The following is a 22,555-nucleotide window of genomic DNA, read 5'->3' on the forward strand; positions in this document are numbered from 1 at the left end:
ATAAATTAGCAAAGGCATTTGTGTTCATTCTCAACTCCCAAATACAATTCCTATCACCCTCACCAGTAATACGCTCTAAAGCATCACGTCTAATTCTACTATTCATTCTTCCGCCTAATGACACTTCCCCACTACTTCTATTCCTAAAGTACACAAATAATGTAAGAACAAAGTTCAACATCAAATTATCATGCTTCGATCTCATCATTTCATAAAAAGAAACACATCGTTTAATAATCTCCGACCGCTCCACTCCTTTCTAACACAATCATTTCATACAAAATAAGCATAAACATTCAATTTAATCAAATCAAAATCTAAACTAGATATAATCATTCAATGTCTTTGGTCACATGTACTTGAATACGAAATGCACTTATTATGAAGCTTTAATTTAAATTTAGTCTGCACCAACTATGAGTATGAGCAATTGAGCACACCTCCATATCCAATTCCAGCAAAGTTTGCAGTTCAATACTATTAAAAATCACACAAACTCTATTATTCGTTACTCAAACATATCTCATTGAATAATATTATAAAACCACCAACAAGACATAATAATACATATTAAACTCTGTCTCAGGTATATAGTAGGTAACCAGGTAAGGGCATAGGACATTTTAGTTTCAACAAGAAATCAGCACACAAAACTAAGTTCATTAGAACACAAATTTAAATTATGCAAGAAATAAAAACAGAAAATACCAAAACAGAAGATAATATGCAGAAGGCACTGAAATTTACCAAAAATTTCAACAAGCATAGCAGTAGGACTTTTGAATAAAAAATCATATAACTCCATACAACTTCTATAAAACTGCAATAAAAACCAACACAAATGCGAAAGAGACAAGAAGAGACGACAAGCAAAATGCAAATATGGAGGAGAAGAGAAGAGAAACAGAGGCTTCACGAGGATACCATGAACTGAAAAATATGTCTACGAAGATGAAGGTGTGACGGCGACTAACCTTGCTCACGGTGGTTCGACGATTGTGACGACGAGGTAGTGGTCTTACAAGCGGCGATGGGCAGCGGCAGCAGCTTCAGGGTCTTCGAGCTCCAAGGTCTGCAATTGAAATTATATTAGAAGAACTCAACCCTGATTATTTGATTTGGTCAAGAGGGCAAATTAGGAATTAGATAATTAGAATGAAGGCATTTTGGAGATAAATTGTTATTTAAATTTCTGTTTCCGTCTCAATCCCTGTGTCCCTACTTTTTGGAGGTACTAAAATACTGAAATTTTTAAGACAGAGAGTGAAATTTTAATACCAGTCTCTAAGCCAACAAACATAATACTGAAACAGAATCCCTCAATCTCCATCTCAGTACCTCAAAACAAACGCTACCTTAGAAAACAATATACATGGTTGTCAACGACAAAAGGCAAGAGAATTTTGTCAACGTTAGAGGTGTCGATTGGATCCTTGATAATGGTGTCTATGTCCTTTGATAAAATCCTAAGGTTGGTTCTAGAAATTTCCCCCCATTGGATCTTTTCCTTTCTTTGAGGGTTCAATCGTTTTTCTAGATGCTATGGCCAAAACAAAGATTTTAATATCAACAACAACAAAGTCTTGTTTCATTAGGTGGGATCGGCTAGATAGATCAAATGACGTCATTAAACTCTATCATGTATCATGTTTACAAAGAGATCGTTTACATGTAAATCTCGTTTGACCACTTTATGGATAGTCTTCTTTTGCCTTTCACCCCTTGTCCATCTTCCATTTCATCCACCTTCCTGACTAGGTGCTCTGTTGGTCTTCTTCTCATATGTCCAAACTACCTAAGATTAAAATAATTTAAAAATATAATTATGATACCAAACATTATTTTAAGAACATATAAAAGTAATCTATCAACATACTAATATAATCAAATATTTATTTTAAATTTAAAACTACAATAATCAAATAGATATCTACTACGTCTTTTTTCTACTGTTTATCTCCGATAATACCTACTCCATTTCTGTTATTCACTTTTCTTGTATACCAAAGTTTGAACTCGAAAGTATATAACTCCCTAGCCTTTGCACCGACCCATTTTGTTTCTTGTAGATACATGATGTTAATCTTCCTCCTTGTCATGGTATCTACCACCTTCATAGATTTTCTGTTAGAGTGCCTATGTTTCATATGTCAAATCTCAATCTTCTGTTGTTCTGACCTTTATCTTTACCTTTTTCTTTGTGAACTAGTTTATTTACCTTTGTCAATTTACGAAAATTTGAGAACCCTTGCTCATCTATTCTTAATATATAAAAGTAGATACATAAGCATGCACCACATTATTTTTGAGGTATTTCTTTTCTCCTACTAATGCCATGTCAGCAATATTGCTTACTTGGCACAACTTTAGAATCAACTACTCAATTCTTGCCAAATCAAATATTATTTCCAAATCAGTAAAAAAATAAAATATACAAATAAAAAACTAAAATATAGAATCCAATAACTTTGTAACCTCCAAATACATTGAATTCATATTCCTATATTTATTATATCTTACCGTTATAAACAATACAATAAATTTATAACCGCAACAATTAATTTATAAATTAAAAGTTTAAAAAATAAAAATTATATTTTATTATTATAATTATGTTTATTATAATCATTTTAATTTTTGCCAATGAGTTATACCTTAAATGGCATAGTCTTTCATATTGGTTGCGTCTGTATCTTTGGTAAAAAAAAATCATTTTAATTTTTAGAAGTAACACTAGATACAAAGAACTATTACTGTAGTTTTTACTTATTATTAAAAACAAATTCTATTTTATTTTACCAATATAAATTTTAAAAAGAATATTTGAAAACTAAAAAAAAAACAAATTTATTAAAAGAGTATCAAAACGAAACCAAAAAATATGATATTAGACATACATTTTCATATTAGATACAAATAAAAAACTAAAAAATAGAATCCAACAAATTTGTAACCTCCAAATACATTGAATTATTTATTATATCTTACCGTTATAAACAATACAATAAATTTATAACCGCAACAATTAATTTATTAATTTTTATAAATAACTCACTAAAGGTAATAAACATCCATATTACAAATTTCATAATAATATTATTAATCATAATAAATTTTACGTTATGGGTGTGTGTGGTTGGGAGAATTATAAATAATTCCTAGAAATTTTAAGATGGAAATATCATATGAGAATCTAATGATCAGGTATGACAAAAAAAATCACAACATGCATCATACATTCATACTTACTCAAATACCATATACTTAATGATAACATAAATTGAATATTGGAATAGGAAAAGATCTTCACAATTTTAGCAACTATAAATGAAATTGATGACAAATTAGGATGGAACTATGTTAAATATAAAAAGTGTCAGAAGAAAGCATATAAAAAAAAGAAACAATTACATTTGTGGCACATGTAATCAAACACCACAATATCCAACAATAAGGTAACTCTATATACTTTTCATAATCTCATCTATCAAATTAGAGTAATTCTTCGCATTCAAGCAATTAAGGCTTGTAAGCCTTACAAGTTCAATTAAAACTAACGCTCAATACGCGCTTCGAACCATTCTTCTTCCTCTTCCGTCTTCTCCTTCTTCTTTTCTTTCGTTTATTGCCTTCTCTTTCTTCTTCTTCTTCTTCTTCTTGCTGCACGTTCTTCTTCCTCTTACTCTTCTTCTTCTCATTTTCTTTCGTTTCTGCACGTTCTTCTTCATCGTCTTCCTCTTCTTCTTCATTTACGTTCTTTTCTTTCTGTTTTCTCTTTTTTTTTCGATTTTTCATGATGAAATCGTTTTTGAAGAAGAAGAAGCAGCAGAAGATGAGGAGGAGAAAGAGAAAGAGTTATGAATTATGCATAAGATGTACTTCAACGAATTTTGGGTGTATTTCTTTAAATCCTTTGGGTGTAGTTTTGTAATCTTTTGGGTGTATTTTCTGTAATCTTTTGAGTGTATTTCTATAATCGTTTGGGTGAATTCCTATAACCGTTTGGGTGTATTTCTGTAATCCTTTGGGTGTATTTCTGTAATCATTTTGGGTGTACTTCTGTAATCGTTTGGGTGTATTTCTGAAGTTCCATTATCTTCAAAAGGATTACAGAAATACACCCAAAGGATTACGAAAAATACACCCAAAGGATTTAAGAAATACACCAAAAATTCGTTGCATAATTCAGAACTCTTTCTCTTTCTCCTCATCTTCTGTTGCTTCTTCTTCTTCAAAACGATTTCAAAGCTTGATTTCAGAAACCATGAAAATCGAAAAAAAAAAACGAAGAAGAAGAGGAAGAAGAGGAAGAGGAAGAAGAAGAACCGTTTTGAGTGTAGCGCTTTGAAAACAGGAAACGTTGAATAACGCATTAAAAGGCCTAGTAACTTGTAAGACTTGTAAGTCAAAAAGACTTGTATGTGTAGCACTCCTCATCAAATTATTAGTTGCTAGCCCAATAATTATTTTAGGTTCAGAATTCAATTAAAGATTTTAGAACAAAGTGTTACAACAACTTTTGTACTATTTGATGGCGACGCAAAAAACTTATTGGGCACAACTGCTTCAAATCTAATGACATTTCAGAAAAATAATAACATTGAAGCACCACCTCATCAAGAGATTAAGGAGAAAGAAAATCATACAAATTCAAGACACATCTTCGAAAGAAGAACATACATACAAAGATGGAACCAAATAACACAATAGAAAGTGCATCAAACTCAACAATTCATAAAGAACATGTCTTCGCAAGAACCTATGACAAAAAGAAGAAAGCACCAACTCTAACAACCAACAAAAAAAGGGGATGAGCGCCACATAAGATGACTAAGTCCATCAACTAAAACAAATGTAAAAATCAAACTACCAAATAAAAATGTCACTTTGTACAACTCCAACATCCAAATCTTTTGTACTACAAATTATTTAAAATAAAACACCTTTTAAATTTAACTTCAATTTATACATATTTAATTTATTTCTACAAAATATAACAATTTTTAATATTTATTATATACTATCATTAATTTACCGTCCTGCGCATCGCGCGGGTCTCATTCTAGTTTAATACTATACCTGAAACACCGATGAATCGGTTCTTGCTTATTTGACATTGTATGCGAACTATACAGTGCGTTGCTTCCGAACAACGACCTAGTTTTAGCGCAATAATATCTTTAGTCTATATCATGAATATTCGATTAAATTTTTATGTTAGCTGTCGAAGGCCTAACATAACCCTCAACCTGAATCTAGATTTAGGATCCACTATGGGCTATATATCACAAATGTAATATACGCAAAATTCTTTTAATAAATAATAACTAAAAGAAATCTTTTCGTAAAATTCATCACAAGAAACCTAACAAATAAAGTAAAAAATTTGTATTAATGTAAAAATGCATTACATAATAGAATATATCAATATATTTAAACCTCGATAAATGCGAAATATAGGATAAACAAAAAGTTGAATCGATCTATTCTGATTCCTGACTATTTTTTTATTTAAAAAAAAGGGAAAAATTATTAAAAAAAAAAAGCTAACAAACCTTTCATTTATTTATTTTTCATTTATTTCAAATTCCCTATTATAAATTATTTGTTGGCAGACTTTGCAATGCAAAAGTCTACTCTCTCTGTTCCCTTCTCTCCTTCCTTCTCTTAACCTTCCCTTCCAAATCATCTCCATAAAACTCCAATTCTGAGGTCAATCGCATTCTTGTTTTTGTTTTTTCGAACTCTCCCACCCTAAAATCAGTCTCCTTTGGCGTTCGATTCTCTCTCTCCAATTTTCTTCTTTTGCCCCTTTTTCTCTTTCTGTGTGCAGTGTTCGTTTGTTTCCTGTGCCATGGCTTCTGATCTGGAAGCGAAAGCCAAAGAGGCGTTTGTGGAAGATCACTTTGAGCTGGCGGTTGAGCTTCTCTCTCAGGCCATTGATATCGAACCCACCAGAGCTGAACTCTATGCCGACCGTGCCCAAGCCAACATCAAACTCTCCAACTTCACTGGTATCAATTATTTCATTCCTCATCAAGTTTGTGTTTTTCGGATACCCTTTTGCTTGTTTCGTTTGAATTATTTGATTTCTGCTTGGGACTGAAACTGTGTTCAATTGGGTAAATCTTTTGTGGAAGTAGATTCTGGAAAGATTATGGGAATTTAACGAAGTTGTTTTTTATAAATTGATTTTAATCATTATTGGAGGAGAATTCCTTGCACGTGCTAAGTTGGTGGGTTATGAATGATGTCTTCGATTGTTTGCTTTGAGGGTGGAAAAAAGTAATGTTCTGAAACAGTTGTCTTTTATACAGTGTTTACTCTAGTGTTATTCTCTCTTTTGCACACGTTTCCCTTTCTTTGCTTCGTGTGTGTCTCTCTTTTCTATGTATTTTAGTTCTGTTTTTGTGTCTCCAATATGCCTTCTCAAGGAAGAGCTATATTTGGCTTGAAAGATGGGCAATGCTCAACTACTTTACCATATACTGAAATTCAATTGAATGGTGCGTTATCTCCTGTGTTCGAAGAAGATAATTTATACAGTTTTGAACCTCCATATAGAATTAATGTATGATTCATGTCTATAATAAGAATCTCGAATAGATTTCGTTTGATATAGTAAAACTACCAGCATGAAGGTTAGAATACAATGCTTAACAGGTTGATTTCCGGATGAAAAGAAAAGGTCATTTTGTTTATCATATGTTAATCTCTTTTTGATAAGACTTCTGTAATTGGACAATGAACACATGATTGACCTATCCCATGTTTATCTAATTGTTCATTTGTTTAGGTTTTGAAACATGATTCCTTATTCCTTATTTCACTCCCTCATTCCTCCCATGTTTGTTTTATATGTAATTTTTCCTGTGAGCTTTTGATATTTTGTGTGTTTTAGGTGTAAATAAACATTTACTTTTGGAGATTTAGTTGTGTTCATTCACTATTTTTGGCTAACATTTATGATTTTGTGCAGAGGCTGTTGTTGATGCAAACAAGGCAATTGAGTTAAATCCTTCTCTATCAAAGGCATATATGCGTAAAGGGTAACTAAAGCGCTACCTGCTCTACAAATCTTGTCTTGGATTTGTTTGATTTGCACTTACTATTCATATGGCGTTTTTATTTGGGTTAGATTATGTTTCTAATGCATTGTCATGAGTTAATTTCTTCCCGATCTAAATATGGTCAGTTTTTGATGATTTGTCATTTTATTGTTACGTGAAAATATGAATAGTTTTCTTTGTTATATTAAATATCTGCATCATGTTATGATGTGGTTGCATCACGTGGAAGCCCTGATGGAACAAAGTGATGCAGTTTTGGTGATGGTTGCCTCAACTCGTGTTTTCATCTGACAACATACTACATAATATTCGATGTGCTGTGCAACTTATTGAATCAGATCTCTCCATATTCTATTTGATATTCCATGTTTGTGTTCAACTGCTGTAATCGATAGGTTCATTGATTAAATTCTGATATGTTATTTTGGTTGCAGTATGGCGTGCATGAAACTTGAGGAATATCAAACTGCTAAGGCTGCTCTAGAGGTCGGTGCTTCATTAGCTCCAGGAGAATCAAGATATGCTAAGTTAATCAAAGAATGTGATAAGCTTATTGCAGGTAAAGTATAGTTTTACGTGCTAAAATTCTTTCCACTTTTTAATCTGGTGTTTACCCTCTTCTCTACTTCTGGTTTTCTAGTTTGTTTTTTAAGTTATATGTTACTTGTGATTGCCCCTTTGATGGTTGAAAGGGAAAATTTTGCATACACATTTAGTTTGGCCATGAACTGTCTAACTCTTGATTGGGTATATTATGTTGAACAGAAGAATCTTATGACACACCAATACAGAAGACCACAACACAGGAAGAATCAGCAAACGAAGTTCAGCCTGAGAATGTCCTTCCAGAGCAGCCTCCAGTTGCAGTGGTTAAATCTAAATACAGGCAAGTAAAAGGCGCTTCCTGGATTTTTTTTTTTAACTGCTCTATGCTATGGATATTGTTTTTTCCTATATGTGGAGTGTGCTAGTACTGATGTAATTGTTGTGTGTATATTTGCGAATTATTTCGTTTGGTATTTAGTTTTTTATGAGCATTTCAAGAATCTTGTCTCAGATTTTTTTTTTAATTTGTTGTTTTCTCCCGGTTTCTCTGTATATTGGTTTATGATTGGGACGACTAATAAATAGCTCTGTTTGGAATCTTTTACCTTGTAAATATTGATATTGCTTATGTAGGTTTTGAAAACATATGTGCATCTGTCAAATTTCTTGTGAACGATGGTTCTAATCAACTAGACATTTTTTGTTTATGAAAAAAAAATTGCAGGCATGAGTTCTACCAGAAACCTAATGAGGTGGTTGTAACTGTATTTGCAAAGGGAATTCCAAGGGAAAATGTTACTATTGACTTTGGCGAACAAATTGTATGGTTCACATTATAAAACTATCTTGTCAGTTGTATGCCTTTTTTATTACACTTTAGAATATATTTGATAATTGGATTCTGCACTTTAAACGATTTTTTTCCCTCCTCTTTTTGCAGCTAAGTGTTAGTATTAATGTTCCTGGAGAAGATCCATATGTTTTTCAACCTCGGTTATTTGGAAAGGTATATGAATGTGAGGTTCCTTGTTTGTATAAGCTTGGGGCATGGGAACAAATGTAGCTTTCGTTGTAAATTGGTTTGGTTTTAATGTGGGTATTTATGTCTGGGTGGTAATTCTATGTTATCTCATCAACATTATTGTTTCAATTCGAATAGTTTTGGTTTGAATTTTTTTGTTGTGGTTTCTTCACATATATCAAAATTCATAAAATTATGGAAAAATATAGCTGATCCTGTATTTGCAAATTATGAATTAACTACCCGTGTATGATCATTTTAGCTATGCTTTGTTTTTGTTTTTGTTTTTTTTGGTATGTCATTCTTACTGGTTTTTGTTTTCAATCAGATCATACCTTCCAGATGCCGATATGAAGTTTTGTCCACAAAAATTGAAATAAGACTCGTAAAAGCAGACCCTATTCACTGGACATCCCTTGAATTCACCAGAGCTACAGTTCCACAAATGGTTGTTGCCCCATCAGGTAACTTTATATTGTAAGCATGTAATATGCATAATCTTAATTGAATCTGCAGTAGTTTTCAGTTTGACATGAGTAAAAGGGTCTGTCCAGGAGTATTAGATAGGGATTTGAAACAAGTTCTGCATGTTCATATATTCCCCGAAATGTATCAAAATTCACATGCTAACATGCTATATTCCTTGGCCTAAATTTTGCAGCCACAGGAATCAATAGACCAACTTACCCATCCTCAAAACCAACAAGGGTTGATTGGGATAAGCTTGAAGCTCAAGTAAAGAAAGAGGTTTGTCTGCTGCTTATGTAAAATGTATTTAACTCCATTTCAGTGTGCCTCTTACTCATGATATTGTTTATTTCAGGAGAAAGAAGAGAAGCTTGATGGCGATGCAGCTCTAAACAAGTTTTTCCGGGAAATATATCAAGATGCGGACGAGGATACACGAAGAGCAATGAGAAAATCATTTGTAAGTTTCATATTTGTCATCTTGTTATGTATTGAAAGAACACAACTGATGCTGAGAATTCTAGCAAATTTTGTATATATGCTAAGCATTTGGTGCTTGTTAAATTTTCCTTGCAGGTGGAGTCTAACGGGACAGTGCTGTCAACAAACTGGAAAGAAGTGGGATCGAAGAAGGTGGAGGGAAGTCCTCCTGATGGCATGGAGTTGAAGAAATGGGAATATTAGTCTGTTTTCTTGACACCGATTATGTATACTGAGTGTGGGATTATGCTGTTGAACAAAATGCATATTTGACTCTTTTGTTATTTTTCATGGAGATACTCTTGGTTAAGACTTAGATAGTGCATGGTAGAGTGATTGTTTTCTTGGGGTCTGCTGGAATATAATGCAGTTCTGGTCATGTCTGTTTCAATTTCAAATGATGCTTCTTTTGTGTCCTGATTTCTACTAATACATCAAGGGAACCAAGTATGAATTTCATAAATAAATTAGAGTTCAAATATCTTAATTTAGCAATCTATTCTTAATATATAAAAGTAGATACATAAGTTTACCCACATTATTTTGAAGTTATTCCTCTTCTTCTACGAACGCCATGTCAGCAACATTGCTTATTTGGCAAAATGTTAGAATCAACCAATCAAATCTTGCCAAATCAACTTTTATTTTCAAACAAAAAAGAAATACAAAACAAAACTCAAAAACACAATAAAAACCAACAACTTAACTTTTTCCAAATCAATCCTTATTTTTAAAACAATAAAAACACAAATTAACATTTACCCAAAAAAAAAACTGCTTACCTTTCTCATACTTCTAGAAACCCTCTTCCTCTTCGCACCTCTCCGTACCATCCCATGAGCCATTGTTTTTTCTTACCTACATCCTCTTCCGGTCCCATGAGCCATTGTTTTTTCCTCGAAACAATTGTCCATCGCGATGTCCATCTTCGATGGAGCCGCATTGCATAAATTGCAGAAACCAGGCCAAACTCCATTCCTCCTGTTGTGGTTTTCCTGCCGGATCTCGATTCTGGATCTCAGCAGTGGTAATGACAGACTGGAAGAGTTAATACCCAAAATTGCTAGATTAAAGAGGCGGAGAACAATCCTTTCAAAAAAAAAAAAAAAAGAAGACAATAAGATATGTGCCTCCAACATATGATTCTGCAGCTTGGTTTGTTTAACATAGTTTTTATTGCACCTTCCTTATTTTATTGTAAATTGATTCATAAGGTGATTTTGATGACTATTTTAAAAATGTAGAAACACAATTATTTGAAACATTTAGATCTATTCAATTTAGACAAACAAGAATGAGGAGAAAGCAATATCTCCGGTCGAAGAGGAGTGCCAATTTAGCTTCAAGTTCAGGTTAGTATAAAAGAGTCTTATAACATATTCTATTCTGTTTTTTGTATGGATTTTTGGTACGAATAGAAAAAAAATTCTTTTGTAATTGTTTACAAATCATTACGTAGGATTTAAATAAAATATTTTGTATTATATTTAAAATCACAAAAATCGGTGTAAAAAAGATAATCTTTGGGTCAAAAAATCACATGAATAGTAATTTTGCAATCCGTAGAAAAATATGGATATCTTTCCAATTTTATTGTGTAATAAGATTGTCCAATCCATTAGTTAAATCAAATTGTTGAGAAAAAAATTGAGAAGCCTATTGGTATTTTTAATATTTTATGGGATAATCTTAAAAAAAAATACTTCAATAATATTTTTACAACCCTTGAAGAGAAAGCTATGTCTTAGATTGAGAAATATTGCCAATTCAGCTTTCACTTAGGTGAGTACAAATTATTATATAACATGTTTTATTCTAATTGTTGCTACTTATAGCTAATTAATAGGAAAAAATCCGTATAATTTGTTATAATTGTTTGCTATGTAGGATGAAAATGAAATCTTTTGCATCTATCTATCTATCTATCTATCTATCTATCTATCTATCTATCTATCTATTTATCTATCTAAAAGCTGATACCAACTCTCTCCACAATGAGTTTAAGCCATATTTTCTTAACTAATGATGACATATCAGCAATTCTAATGACTTTGACAAAAGATGAAAATCAATCAATCACTATTTAGTAAAATATTTTAAAAAAATTAAAACAAAAAACCCTTATATATTATTATTCAATTGAAAGATCAAGTACTAATTAAATGCAATAAACATACATTAAAAGTGTCATAATAATAATAATAATTATAAAAACTTTCAGTTACAAATATTCAAATTCTACAACTTATACATATTAAGACTCTTACTATTCTTCATTTCTTAATCTCTCATACTAATTGTCAAAAAATCCTTAAATTTAATATAATATCCACAATGAGTTTAAGCTGTCTTTTCTTTGCTAATGATGCTACATCAACAATTATAATGACTGGCAAAAGATAAAAATCAACCAATCACTATTTAGTAAAATGTTCTAAAAAAAATAAAACAAAAAACTCTTATCTATTATTATTCAATTGAAACATCAAGTATTAATTAAATGCAATAAACATGCATACATTAAAAGTGTCATAATAATAATAATAATAATAATAATAATAATAATAATAATAATAATAATAATAATAATTATAAAAAATTTCAGTTACAAATATTCAAATTCTACAACTTATACATATTAACACTCTTACTACTCTTCATTTCTTAATCTCCCATACTAATTGTCAAAAAATCTTTAAATTTAATATAACATTTTTATATATTTTTCATTCTCATTTATTTATTTTTTTAATTATTTACAAACAAAAAAACTACAAAAAAAGACAAAGTGTAGCCATTAATGTAAATAAAAAAATGCAGTTTTGTATAACTCTAATATAAATAATTTATGTCTTTTTTAAAAATAAATAAATTCAAAATCTATTTATAATATGTTCTCTAAAATATTTTTAATATAACATTTATTAAAATATACTATATAGTATAAATAATCTACATCTCCGCGCAATGCGCGGGTCTCACTCTAGTTAGATATAGATTTCATCAATAAAAATTCTCTCATTTTTGTTTACTTCTAGAGCTTATAGAAGGGTTAGGAAACGTAAAATTATTCAAATAATAATGACACTTTCTTTACAAGGATATTGGATATTAACATTTAACATCATATTGTGGAAAATGGTGTCATTGAATTCAAAGTTGCGGCGTGAGTATAGAATGGATCGTTCTATTTTTACGGGGCCATTTACCTTGACTTCCTGAACGAGTTTAAACCCCAAAGTGGTATCCGAAATTGGCATCATGCTTTAAAATTGTTCATGATTCTTGATTCATTTTCAATTAAATGCATGTTGATGTATGTTGATGATGTGGACCATTAATAACACGTGTCACTTTATAGTTTGGCCACGTGTAATTGTATAATGATAAGGCAATCAATAATATAAAGCATTTTAACGTAGACAATTGTGCCGTATGTTGCAATACGATTTATCCATGTGTCATTATTGTACATACATCAAATTGATTTTTGACTTTTCATTAAGTGACTTATTTTAATTCCTAAAATTAAATGTTGTATACCAAATTAATCCCTTTATCATTTTTCTTATTTTTTTTATAAATTCAAAATTTTTAATATCTTTAGATAAATTTCAATTCTATTTGTTCACGTCGATATAAAATATTTTTAAGATTTTAGTTTTAATACAAATATCTTTAAAAATAATATCCAAATCAAAACTTATATGCCACATATGACATACCACACGCTGAAATGCTACATTGCTACGTACTAATTAAAGGGATAATGGATGGATAGTCCTCATCAAAATCATCATTAATTTCAGAAGAGAAACTACAAGCAGAGAACAGATTGTCCTCACTTTTCAAACATGGATAACTCTGCATTACTAGGACGGTGATGGTGGAGCCATGGAGGTGTTTACTTTGACTTTCATTCATTATGCAATAGTTCCTCTTCCACAATTTTTCAAACATATGAAGAAAACAAATGCAAGTATTTGTTTCCGGGAAGATGAGGCTTTGCTAGCTTAGCTAAAATGTTTGTGTATAAATATGTGATCATTTTTTAATGCTAATCCCATCCCATTTATCACCACTTGATTCCATTCTTCCATTGTGATGAGTGCAATGACAATGACAAATCCAACTTGTTTCAAAATTCTCATGAAATCCATACTCATAATGTGCTTCATGTTGCAAGTAGTGGACCTTGTTTGTTCTAAAGAAAATGCAAAGTGTATAGAGAGTGAGAGGGAAGCACTCCTTCAATTCAAAGCTGCCATGATGGATGACTTCGGCGTGCTCTCGTCGTGGAAGGAGAAGAGCAATTGCTGCCAATGGAAGGGTGTTCATTGCAGCAGACTCACCGGCCATGTGCAAAGACTTGATCTCAGTTCAGAAGCTGAATACATTGAACTCAGAGGAAAGATTCCAGAATCATTGTTGGAGTTGCAACATTTGAGGTACTTATATTTCACTGGGATTCATTCCCAGGACAATCATATCCCTGAATTCTTTGGTTCTTTAAGAAATTTGAGGTATCTTGATCTGTCACATTGTGGTTTTGGTGGAAAGATTCCAACTCAATTTGGTTCTCTTTCGCATTTGAGATACTTAAATCTTCAAGCTAATCTTCTAGAGGGTTCAATTCCATTTCAACTTGGAAATCTGTCCAAGTTGCAATATCTCAATCTTGGTGTCAATGATTTAGAAGGAACAATACCATCTCAAATTGGGAACCTTTCAAGCTTGCAAGAGCTTTATCTCTTCAATTTTGGTACTCTCAAAAATGGTGATGGTGGTGGCCAATGGCTATCCAAGCTCAATTCTTTAACCCATCTTGATCTGAGTCATGTATTGAATCTTGAGAATTCTCATTACTTGTTCCAAATGGTTGCTAATATGTCCAACCTAAGACAGCTAAGTCTAACCAATTGTAACTTTTCGGATCATTCTATCTCTTCATTTTATCCTTTCAAGTTCAAATCATCAAATTCCTTATCTGTCTTTGATCTTTCTTTGAACCACTTCACTTCATCCATGATATTCCACTGGGTGTCAAATGTCACCTCAAACCTCATTGAGCTCAACCTCAGTGATAATAACCTCTTTGAGGATCATGTATCAAATAATTTTTGCATGGCAATGAATTCTCTTGAGAACCTTGACTTAAGAGATAATAAACTCAAGGGGAGTGACATGAAGTTGTTATCGAGTATCTGCACTCTTCGATCATTATACTTGTCCCAAAACAATTTTACTGAAGATCTTGCATCAATTCTTCATAATTTGTCAGCTGGCTGTATGAGGGACTCGCTAGAAGAATTGGATTTGGGCAATAATCAAATCACTGGCTCATTACCTGACCTTTCAATCTTTCCATTCTTAAAGCAGTTAGATCTTTCACTCAATCGGCTAAGCGGAAAGATAGCTGAACACATAACATTGCCATCTCAGTTGGAATCATTTTCAGTCTCAGTAAACTCTTTAGAAGGTGTAGTTCCAAATTCATTTGGGAACACATGTACCTTGAGGTCATTATATTTTTCAATGAACAATTTGAGCAAGGAGCTTTCATTGATAATTCACCACTTATCTGGCTGTGCTAGAAATTCACTCCAAGAATTGCATCTAGATGATAATCAAATTTATGGCACATTGCCTGACCTCTCAATATTCCCATCTTTAAAGAAATTATCTCTTGATGCAAATATGCTAAATGGGAGGATTCCTCAAAATATTCAATTTCCACCACAATTGGAGAGTTTGTCCATGGGGTCAACTTCTTTGGAAGGTGTGATTACCAATCATCATTTTGCTAATATGTCAAAGTTGAAGGTGCTGGATTTGTCTGACAACTCATTGTTCTTGACATTTAGCAATAATTGGGTTCCTTCTTTTCAACTGAGAGAGATATACTTGAGAAATTGCAAGTTAGGTCCATCTTTTCCCAAATGGTTGCAAACACAAGATAACTTGTTGAGCCTTGATATTTCTAATGCTGGAATTTCAGATGTTGTTCCACACTGGTTTTGGAACCTACCTTCATGGAAGCTAGAATCAATGAACATTTCATACAACAATCTTACAGGTACTATTCCAAATTTTCCAGTAAGATTTAGTGAATACCCATCGATATCTCTAGCTACAAATCAATTCGAAGGTCCGATCCCACCGTTCTTGCAAAGAGCTATCTCCCTTGATCTGTCTGATAATAAATTTTCAGACTTTGATTTGTTTGCATGTGCCAATGGTATAGTTGAACAATTAGGAAAATTGGATTTTTCAGATAATCGTCTATCTGGAAAAATTCCAAATTGTTGGAGCAAGTTCAAGTCTTTAGGCTATATAGATTTGAGTAATAATAATTTGTCTGGAGAAGTTCCTACCTCAATAGGATCAGCTCTTCAACTTCAAGTGCTGATGTTGAGAAACAATCACTTAACTGGGAAGCTACCATTCTCATTAAGGAGTTGCACAAAATTAGTAATGTTAGATGCAGGGGAAAATGAACTATCAGGGGTTATACCTTCTTGGATCGGGGGCGACTTACAACAATTGCAGATGTTGATCTTGCGAAGAAATCGCTTCTATGGAGGTCTACCATTGTCTCTTTGTCACTTAGCAAATATTCACCTTTTGGATATTTCTTCTAACAATCTAAAGGGACAAATTCCTACATGCTTCAAGAACTTCACTGCAATGATTAAGGGAATGGTTTCAGCAATGCCCTATGATGATCATACTTATTTTGTCAACAATACTTTGCAAGGAGCCTCTGATTTTCTCATGGCAGAAGGAGAACAATATGATTTAATTACTCTGTTGATGTGGAAAGGTGTGGAACGGATGTTGAAAAATGACAAGTTACTTTTAAAGGGCATTGATCTATCAAGCAATCAGTTATCAGGAGAAATTCCAACAGAACTTGTGAGTTTGGTTGAATTGGTTACCTTGAATTTATCAAGAAATAATTTATCAGGTGAAATTCCTCTAAAAATTGGTAATCTTGCATCACTAGAATTTCTTGATTTGTCTAGAAACAATCTATCTGGTTTGATTCCTTCTAGTCTTACACAAATCAACCGTTTATCTATGTTGGATTTGTCTCATAACAATTTGTCTGGAGAGATTCCAACTAGCACACAATTGCAGAGTTTCAATGCCTCAAGTTATGAAGAAAACCAAGATCTTTGTGGGCCACCTCTTGAGAAAATGTGTTTCAAAGGAAAATCAAGGCAAACATCTTCAGCAAAAACCAAAGAAGATGATCATGATCCTTTCTACCAAGCATTTTACATGAGCATGGGATTGGGATTTTTTGTTGGATTTTGGAGCATCTTTGGCACCATTCTGTTCAATCGCTTTTGGAGACATGCTTACTTCAAATTCTTGAACAAGTTGACAAACAAAGTTATGTCAAGGTGGTAGTAAATGGGCTGAATGCACCAAGTTGTTTGAACTATGAAAGCTAGCTTCATTTCATTGGTAATGTTTTGTGACACCTAAAAAAAGAAAATTGAATGTGTGATGCTTTGTAACAATTTTGCCTTTCACTTATCTCATTCTTTGACGAGAAAGTTTAAGTGGGAAGGTGGGGTTTGGTAATGTGTATCATATAGATGTTTTGCATTTGTGCTTTAATATTTTGATAAATGACAAATAAAAAAACTTAGTGTGTTATGTTTTTTACTTTTAAAAGCCAGATGTATTGATATATTATTTAAAAATTGTAATTTTAATATAATTCTATAAATTGAAAGTAAAAAAAAAAAATGCTTTAACTTTTAGCTTTTGTTCCATATATTTGTAGCATATAAGATGCATCATGCATGTGTACAAACCTAAATATATAATTACAATAATTATGTTGACCGCAACTCCACAAGGTTAAGCCATTGACTACGTCCATTGCATTGCAGAATTGCAGCATCGACGTAATTTAATCAGAGTTAAAAATAAATAAAAAACCTGCTGTAGATATCAAGAGTAGACATATATAATTCAGAGTCCGTTGAACTTGTTTTGCACTCACTTCAGAATTTCTAGTCAAAGCAACTTGCTTGTATTGTTGATGAATTATGAGTTTGAGCGCAATCATGCCGATGAATGCGAGTTGTGGAGCCATATTACTTACAGTTATGGTGGTGTCGATGTTGCATGTTGGAGTTGTTACGAGTGGGTGCATAGAGAGGGAGAGGCAAGCACTGCTGGATTTCAAGGCAGCCGTGGTTGATGACTACGGCATGCTCTCTTCGTGGAAGGATCGTGATTGCTGCCACTGGAACGGTGTTGGCTGCAGCAACCTCACTGCCCATGTTATCAGTCTCGACCTTCACGGTGACTTCATCGAAAATGAATATTATTTCTACTTTGAAGAACGATTTTTGAGAGGTAAGATTCCCAGCTCGTTAGCGGAATTGCAGCACCTCAGGTACTTGAACCTCAGTTTCAATCGTTTTGAAGATAACCATATCCCTGAATTCTTTGGTAACCTCACCAGCTTGAGGTATCTCGATTTGTCATATTGTGGCTTTGGTGGAAGAATTCCAACTCAATTTGGATCTCTTCCTCATTTAACATACTTGAATCTTTTTGACAATCGTTTAGAGGGTTCAATCCCTTATCAACTTGGAAATCTGTCCAAGTTGGAGTATCTTAATCTCAATCTAATTGATTTCCAAGGAACAATACCATCTCAACTTGGGAACCTTTCAAGCTTGCACGAGCTTTACCTTACCGGTGAAGGTGGTTCTCTCAAAATGAATGATGATGGAGAATGGTTATCCACTCTTACCTCTTTAACCCATCTTGGCTTGACCTCTATATTGAATCTCAACAATTCTTATAAATGGATACAAGCCATCAGTAATATCTCCACACTAACAGAACTCAGCCTAATCGATTCTGCACTTTCAGATCATTTTATCTCTTCACAAACACCAAGTCTTTCCATGTTCAAATTTCCTAGTTCTCTTTCAGTCTTGGATCTTTCTTATAACACCTTCACTTCTTCCCTGTTATTCCAATGGTTGTCCAATGTCACTTCCAACCTTGTTGAACTTGACGTTTATTCCGGCCTCTTAGGGGGGTCCACACCTGCCACATCAAATCATTTTGACATCACAATGCAATCACTTGAGCGGCTTTACATATCTCCTGATCAAATCACGGCCAGGGATTTCAAATCTTTTGCCAATGTATGTACCTTATCTTCTTTGAGGGTGTTTGGTACCAATTTGACTGAAGATTTGGAATCAGTTCTTCATAATCTCTCAGCTGGCTGTGTCACTCACTCACTTCAAGAGTTGTATTTGGGCGATAACCAGATGACTGGCTCAATACCTGATGACCTTTCAATATTCCCATTTTTAAAAGAGTTGGTCCTTTCGGGTAATCAGTTAAGAGGGAAAATACCTGACAATATCAGGTTGCCATCTCAGTTAAAGGCTTTGTCCATCAGTTCGAACTCTATAGAAGGTGGAATTCCAAAGTCATTTGGAAACACATGTAGTCTCGCATCATTAGACTTGTCCCACAACACTTTGACGGCAGAGCTTCCAGTTGCAATCCAGCACTTGTTTGGATGCTCAAGTCTACAGTACTTGGATCTCAGCAATAATAAATTCAACGGAACCTTGCCTGACATCACATCAATATTCCCATCTTTAATAACATTATCTTTGTCCGAAAATAAGCTAAATGGAAAGGTTCCCGAAGAAATTCGTTTTCCATTGCAGTTGGAGACTTTGATGATGAACTCAAACTCCTTGGAAGGTGTGATCACAGAATCTCATTTTTATAATTTGTCTAACTTGAAGGTCTTGGACTTATCTGGCAACTCATTCGTTTTGAAAATTAATCCTGATTGGATTCCACCTTTTCAGTTGCAAGTGATAAATTTGCAACATTGCATGCTGGGTCCGTATCTTCCAAAATGGTTGCAGACACAGAAAAACTTGATCCAACTTGATATTTCCAATGCTGGAATTTCGGATATCACTCCAGAGTGGTTTTGGGCTCTACACAATGAACATTTCGTACAACAATCTCACCGGAACAATTCCGAATTTTGCATTGAGGCTTGCGGGATATCCTTCTATATATCTAGCTGCAAATCAATTTGAAGGCTCAATCCCGCTATTTTTACGAAGAGCTGTGTCCCTGGATCTGTCCAACAATAAATTTTCAGATGTTACTTCATTTGTATGTGCCAATGATACAGGTGAAGGATTAAGCCGATTAGATATTTCAAACAATTATTTATCTAGTCAAATCCCTGATTGTTGGGAGAATTTTAAATCATTAGCATATATAGATGTGAGTAACAATAACTTTTCTGGACAAGTCCCCACTTCAATGGGATCAGTTCTTGAGCTTCGTGTATTGATATTAAGAAACAATAGCTTGATGGGAGAGCTTCCTTTCTCGATGAAGCATTGCAAAAATTTAGTGATGCTGGATGCAGGAGAGAACAAATTATCAGGAATCATTCCTTCTTGGATTGGAAGCAGCTTACAACAACTGCAAATGTTAAGCTTGCGGAAAAATCACTTTTTTGGAAGCATACCATTATCTCTTTGTTTTCTAAATGGCATTCGCTTCTTGGATCTCTCGGTTAATCAGCTGTGGGGCCCAATTCCCAAATGTTTCATTAACTTCACTGCAATGACCACCCAAGAAAGGTTCTTAACAGATTCCCATCATCATTCTTATATTGTCAACCACACCATTATACGGCATATGTATAATTATGATATAATTGCTTTGTTAATGTGGAAAGGTGTAGAACACATATTTGAGAATGATAAGTTGCTTCTCAAAGGTATTGATCTCTCAAGTAATCAATTATCTGAAGACATTCCAACAGAACTTGGGAATTTAGTTGAATTGGTTGCATTGAATTTATCAAGAAATAACTTGACAGGAATAATTCCCTCAGAGATCGGAAGGCTAGTATCTCTAGAATTTCTCGATTTGTCGAGAAACCACTTGTTTGGCTCCATTCCTTCTAGTCTTGCAAAAATTGACCGTCTCTCAATGTTAGATGTGTCACACAATAATTTATCTGGGATGATTCCAATTGGCACACAATTGCAGAGCTTTAATGCCACAAGTTATGAAGAAAATCAAGATCTATGTGGGCTACCTCTTGAAAAGTTGTGTTTTGTAAAAGAACCGCATCAAGAATCTGTGGTTAAAACCCAAGATGAGAATGATGATTTTCTTCAAACATTCTTTATGAGCATGGGATTGGGATTCTTTGTTGGATTCTGGGGGATCTTTGGCACTATCCTCTTCAATCGCTCTTGTAGACATGCTTACTTCCGATTCTTGAACAACATAACAGAAAAAGTTATGTCAAGGTGGCAACGCTGGTGATAAATGCAGCAACTACTAGCTTGATTGGTAATACCTTCTCTTTTATTTATTTTAAGTTGATCTTATTTCGATTTTTTTATATGAAATATTGTTCAACCTATGGACTTTGAATGATGTTAATGGTTTCTTATCTTTTCACTGATAGCGGGATCGGCGATCATGTGCCGGCATCATTCTAGTCAGGAAGCAAATAAAGCTGCAGTACTTTTAATTTAAGTGATCAATAAAACTTAGTCGTTCGTGAAGTGTGTGTGAGAAACTTTAAAAGTAAATAAAATGAGTTGTGTATTCGTAACTAAGTACTAGTGAGTGTTACTTATTGATATATCAGTTTGTATTTGTGAATTGTAACTACCGGTTACCAATCAGTGTTCTGATGTATTTGGTTTAGACAAGAGAATATGATATCTATTTTATATCTTTCATGGGATAATGATCATCAAATCATTTTTGCATGGTAATGAATTTTCTTGAAAAGCTTGACTAAAAAGAGAATGGCTTGAACAACAGCAACTCAATATGGCTTTACTGAATTCAACTAAGTAGGAAGATGGGATAATGTTAAACAATCATTATTTCAGATGGATCATAGTCATGCATGTGACATAGTTGTTTGAGATTTTGGTGCATTTGTTTGCATAACATTTATCTCACGTTCGCTCTTGCATATGTGTAAGCCACAAGAACTCTGTTTTTTTTCCTGTTTTGGACGCCTACTTCTACTTCCATGCATTCATCATGACTGTATCCAACAAACCTAAAATTCTTTTCTTTAATTTGCAGTTGTTGCATCCAAAACACGCGGTGTTATAGTGAACACATTTGAGAACTTATTAGAACCAAGACGCCTCAAAGCGAATTCTGAAGGTTCAGCACGCATGCTCATTTGTCCAACACCACCAGTTTTCTACGTGGGACCTTCACTTGCAACAAAATCAAAATCACAAACGCGGGTTGTGCATGATAATGAATGCACGAGTTGGTTGAACATGAAAACCTAGTAAAAGTGAGTGTTGTCTTTCTTTGTTTTAGAAGCATGCACGACGTTTATGTACTGTTATCCAAAGAGCAGTAACATGAAATGGCCTATCCGTTGGAGAGAAGTAGCCAAAGGTTCTTGTGGCTCGTGTGAAAGCGAGTTAGGGTTGCCATGGATGAAGATGAGTCTTCTCATCTTGCATTCAGTATTCACCCACCTTCTCAATCACATTTAATCCGCAAAAAGTACTAAAAGACCTATGTATTTCGTTATGGATCTTATAACAAATATTATACATTTTTTCACTCTAAAATTATCTTAATTAAATATGTCAAATTATCAAGATTCTAAAATTGGTTCATCGAACCAGTTCAAACATCGTAATCTTTTCTTACTTACCTAAAGTCACCAGTTTAATTCTCACTCTTAACTTAAAAAAAAAAGATCGGTTGATCGATCCAGTCGCAGCACAACTTCTTGCAACATGTATATAGACACACATTAAGTTATACCATTTATAAAAAAGAAAAGTACAAGGAGTGAACTACCAGTCAAACATTGAACAACTCAATTAATAATGATTAATTTTAAATAATTTTTTTAAATTTAAAATTTAATTAATTG

The 22,555-nt window shown here is 33.3% G+C and overlaps 4 protein-coding genes across 6 annotated transcripts; all 4 read left to right on the plus strand.

The window, feature by feature from the left end:
* The first annotated feature begins 5,490 nt into the window (after positions 1–5,490).
* LOC112802935 (protein SGT1 homolog) lies at positions 5,491–10,066 on the plus strand. The gene is made up of 10 exons (XM_025846369.3): positions 5,491–6,014; positions 6,980–7,049; positions 7,505–7,629; positions 7,836–7,956; positions 8,341–8,437; positions 8,557–8,622; positions 8,966–9,101; positions 9,299–9,384; positions 9,461–9,565; positions 9,682–10,066. The coding sequence occupies exons 1-10, from the start codon at positions 5,855–5,857 to the stop codon at positions 9,787–9,789; spliced, it is 1,074 nt and encodes a 357-aa protein (XP_025702154.1). The 5' UTR covers positions 5,491–5,854; the 3' UTR covers positions 9,790–10,066.
* Positions 10,067–13,752: 3,686 nt separating this feature from the next.
* On the plus strand, positions 13,753–17,001 carry LOC112802936 (receptor-like protein EIX2). The gene has a single exon (XM_025846370.2). It carries the CDS (start codon positions 13,753–13,755, stop codon positions 16,999–17,001), a length of 3,249 nt encoding a protein of 1,082 aa, XP_025702155.2.
* LOC112804037 (uncharacterized) lies at positions 16,551–21,372 on the plus strand. 3 transcript variants are annotated; one of them, XR_011882446.1, is made up of 3 exons: positions 17,562–19,347; positions 19,458–20,979; positions 21,098–21,372. XR_011882446.1 is itself a non-coding variant. In XM_025847472.2 (2 exons), exons 1-2 carry the CDS (start codon positions 17,652–17,654, stop codon positions 19,541–19,543), a joined length of 1,782 nt encoding a protein of 593 aa, XP_025703257.2. In that variant the 5' UTR covers positions 17,562–17,651; the 3' UTR covers positions 19,544–21,372. The 3 variants fall into 3 exon arrangements, 1 of the variants encoding a protein (XP_025703257.2); XR_011882445.1 differs by having other exon boundaries at positions 16,551–20,979; XM_025847472.2 differs by having other exon boundaries at positions 19,458–21,372.
* On the plus strand, positions 19,930–20,952 carry LOC112804038 (receptor-like protein EIX2). The gene has a single exon (XM_025847473.2). The coding sequence runs from the start codon at positions 19,930–19,932 to the stop codon at positions 20,950–20,952; it is 1,023 nt and encodes a 340-aa protein (XP_025703258.2).
* Positions 21,373–22,555: the final 1,183 nt, after the last annotated feature.

Source organism: Arachis hypogaea, chromosome 5 (assembly GCF_003086295.3).
Source record: "Arachis hypogaea cultivar Tifrunner chromosome 5, arahy.Tifrunner.gnm2.J5K5, whole genome shotgun sequence".
NCBI lineage: Eukaryota > Viridiplantae > Streptophyta > Magnoliopsida > Fabales > Fabaceae > Arachis > Arachis hypogaea.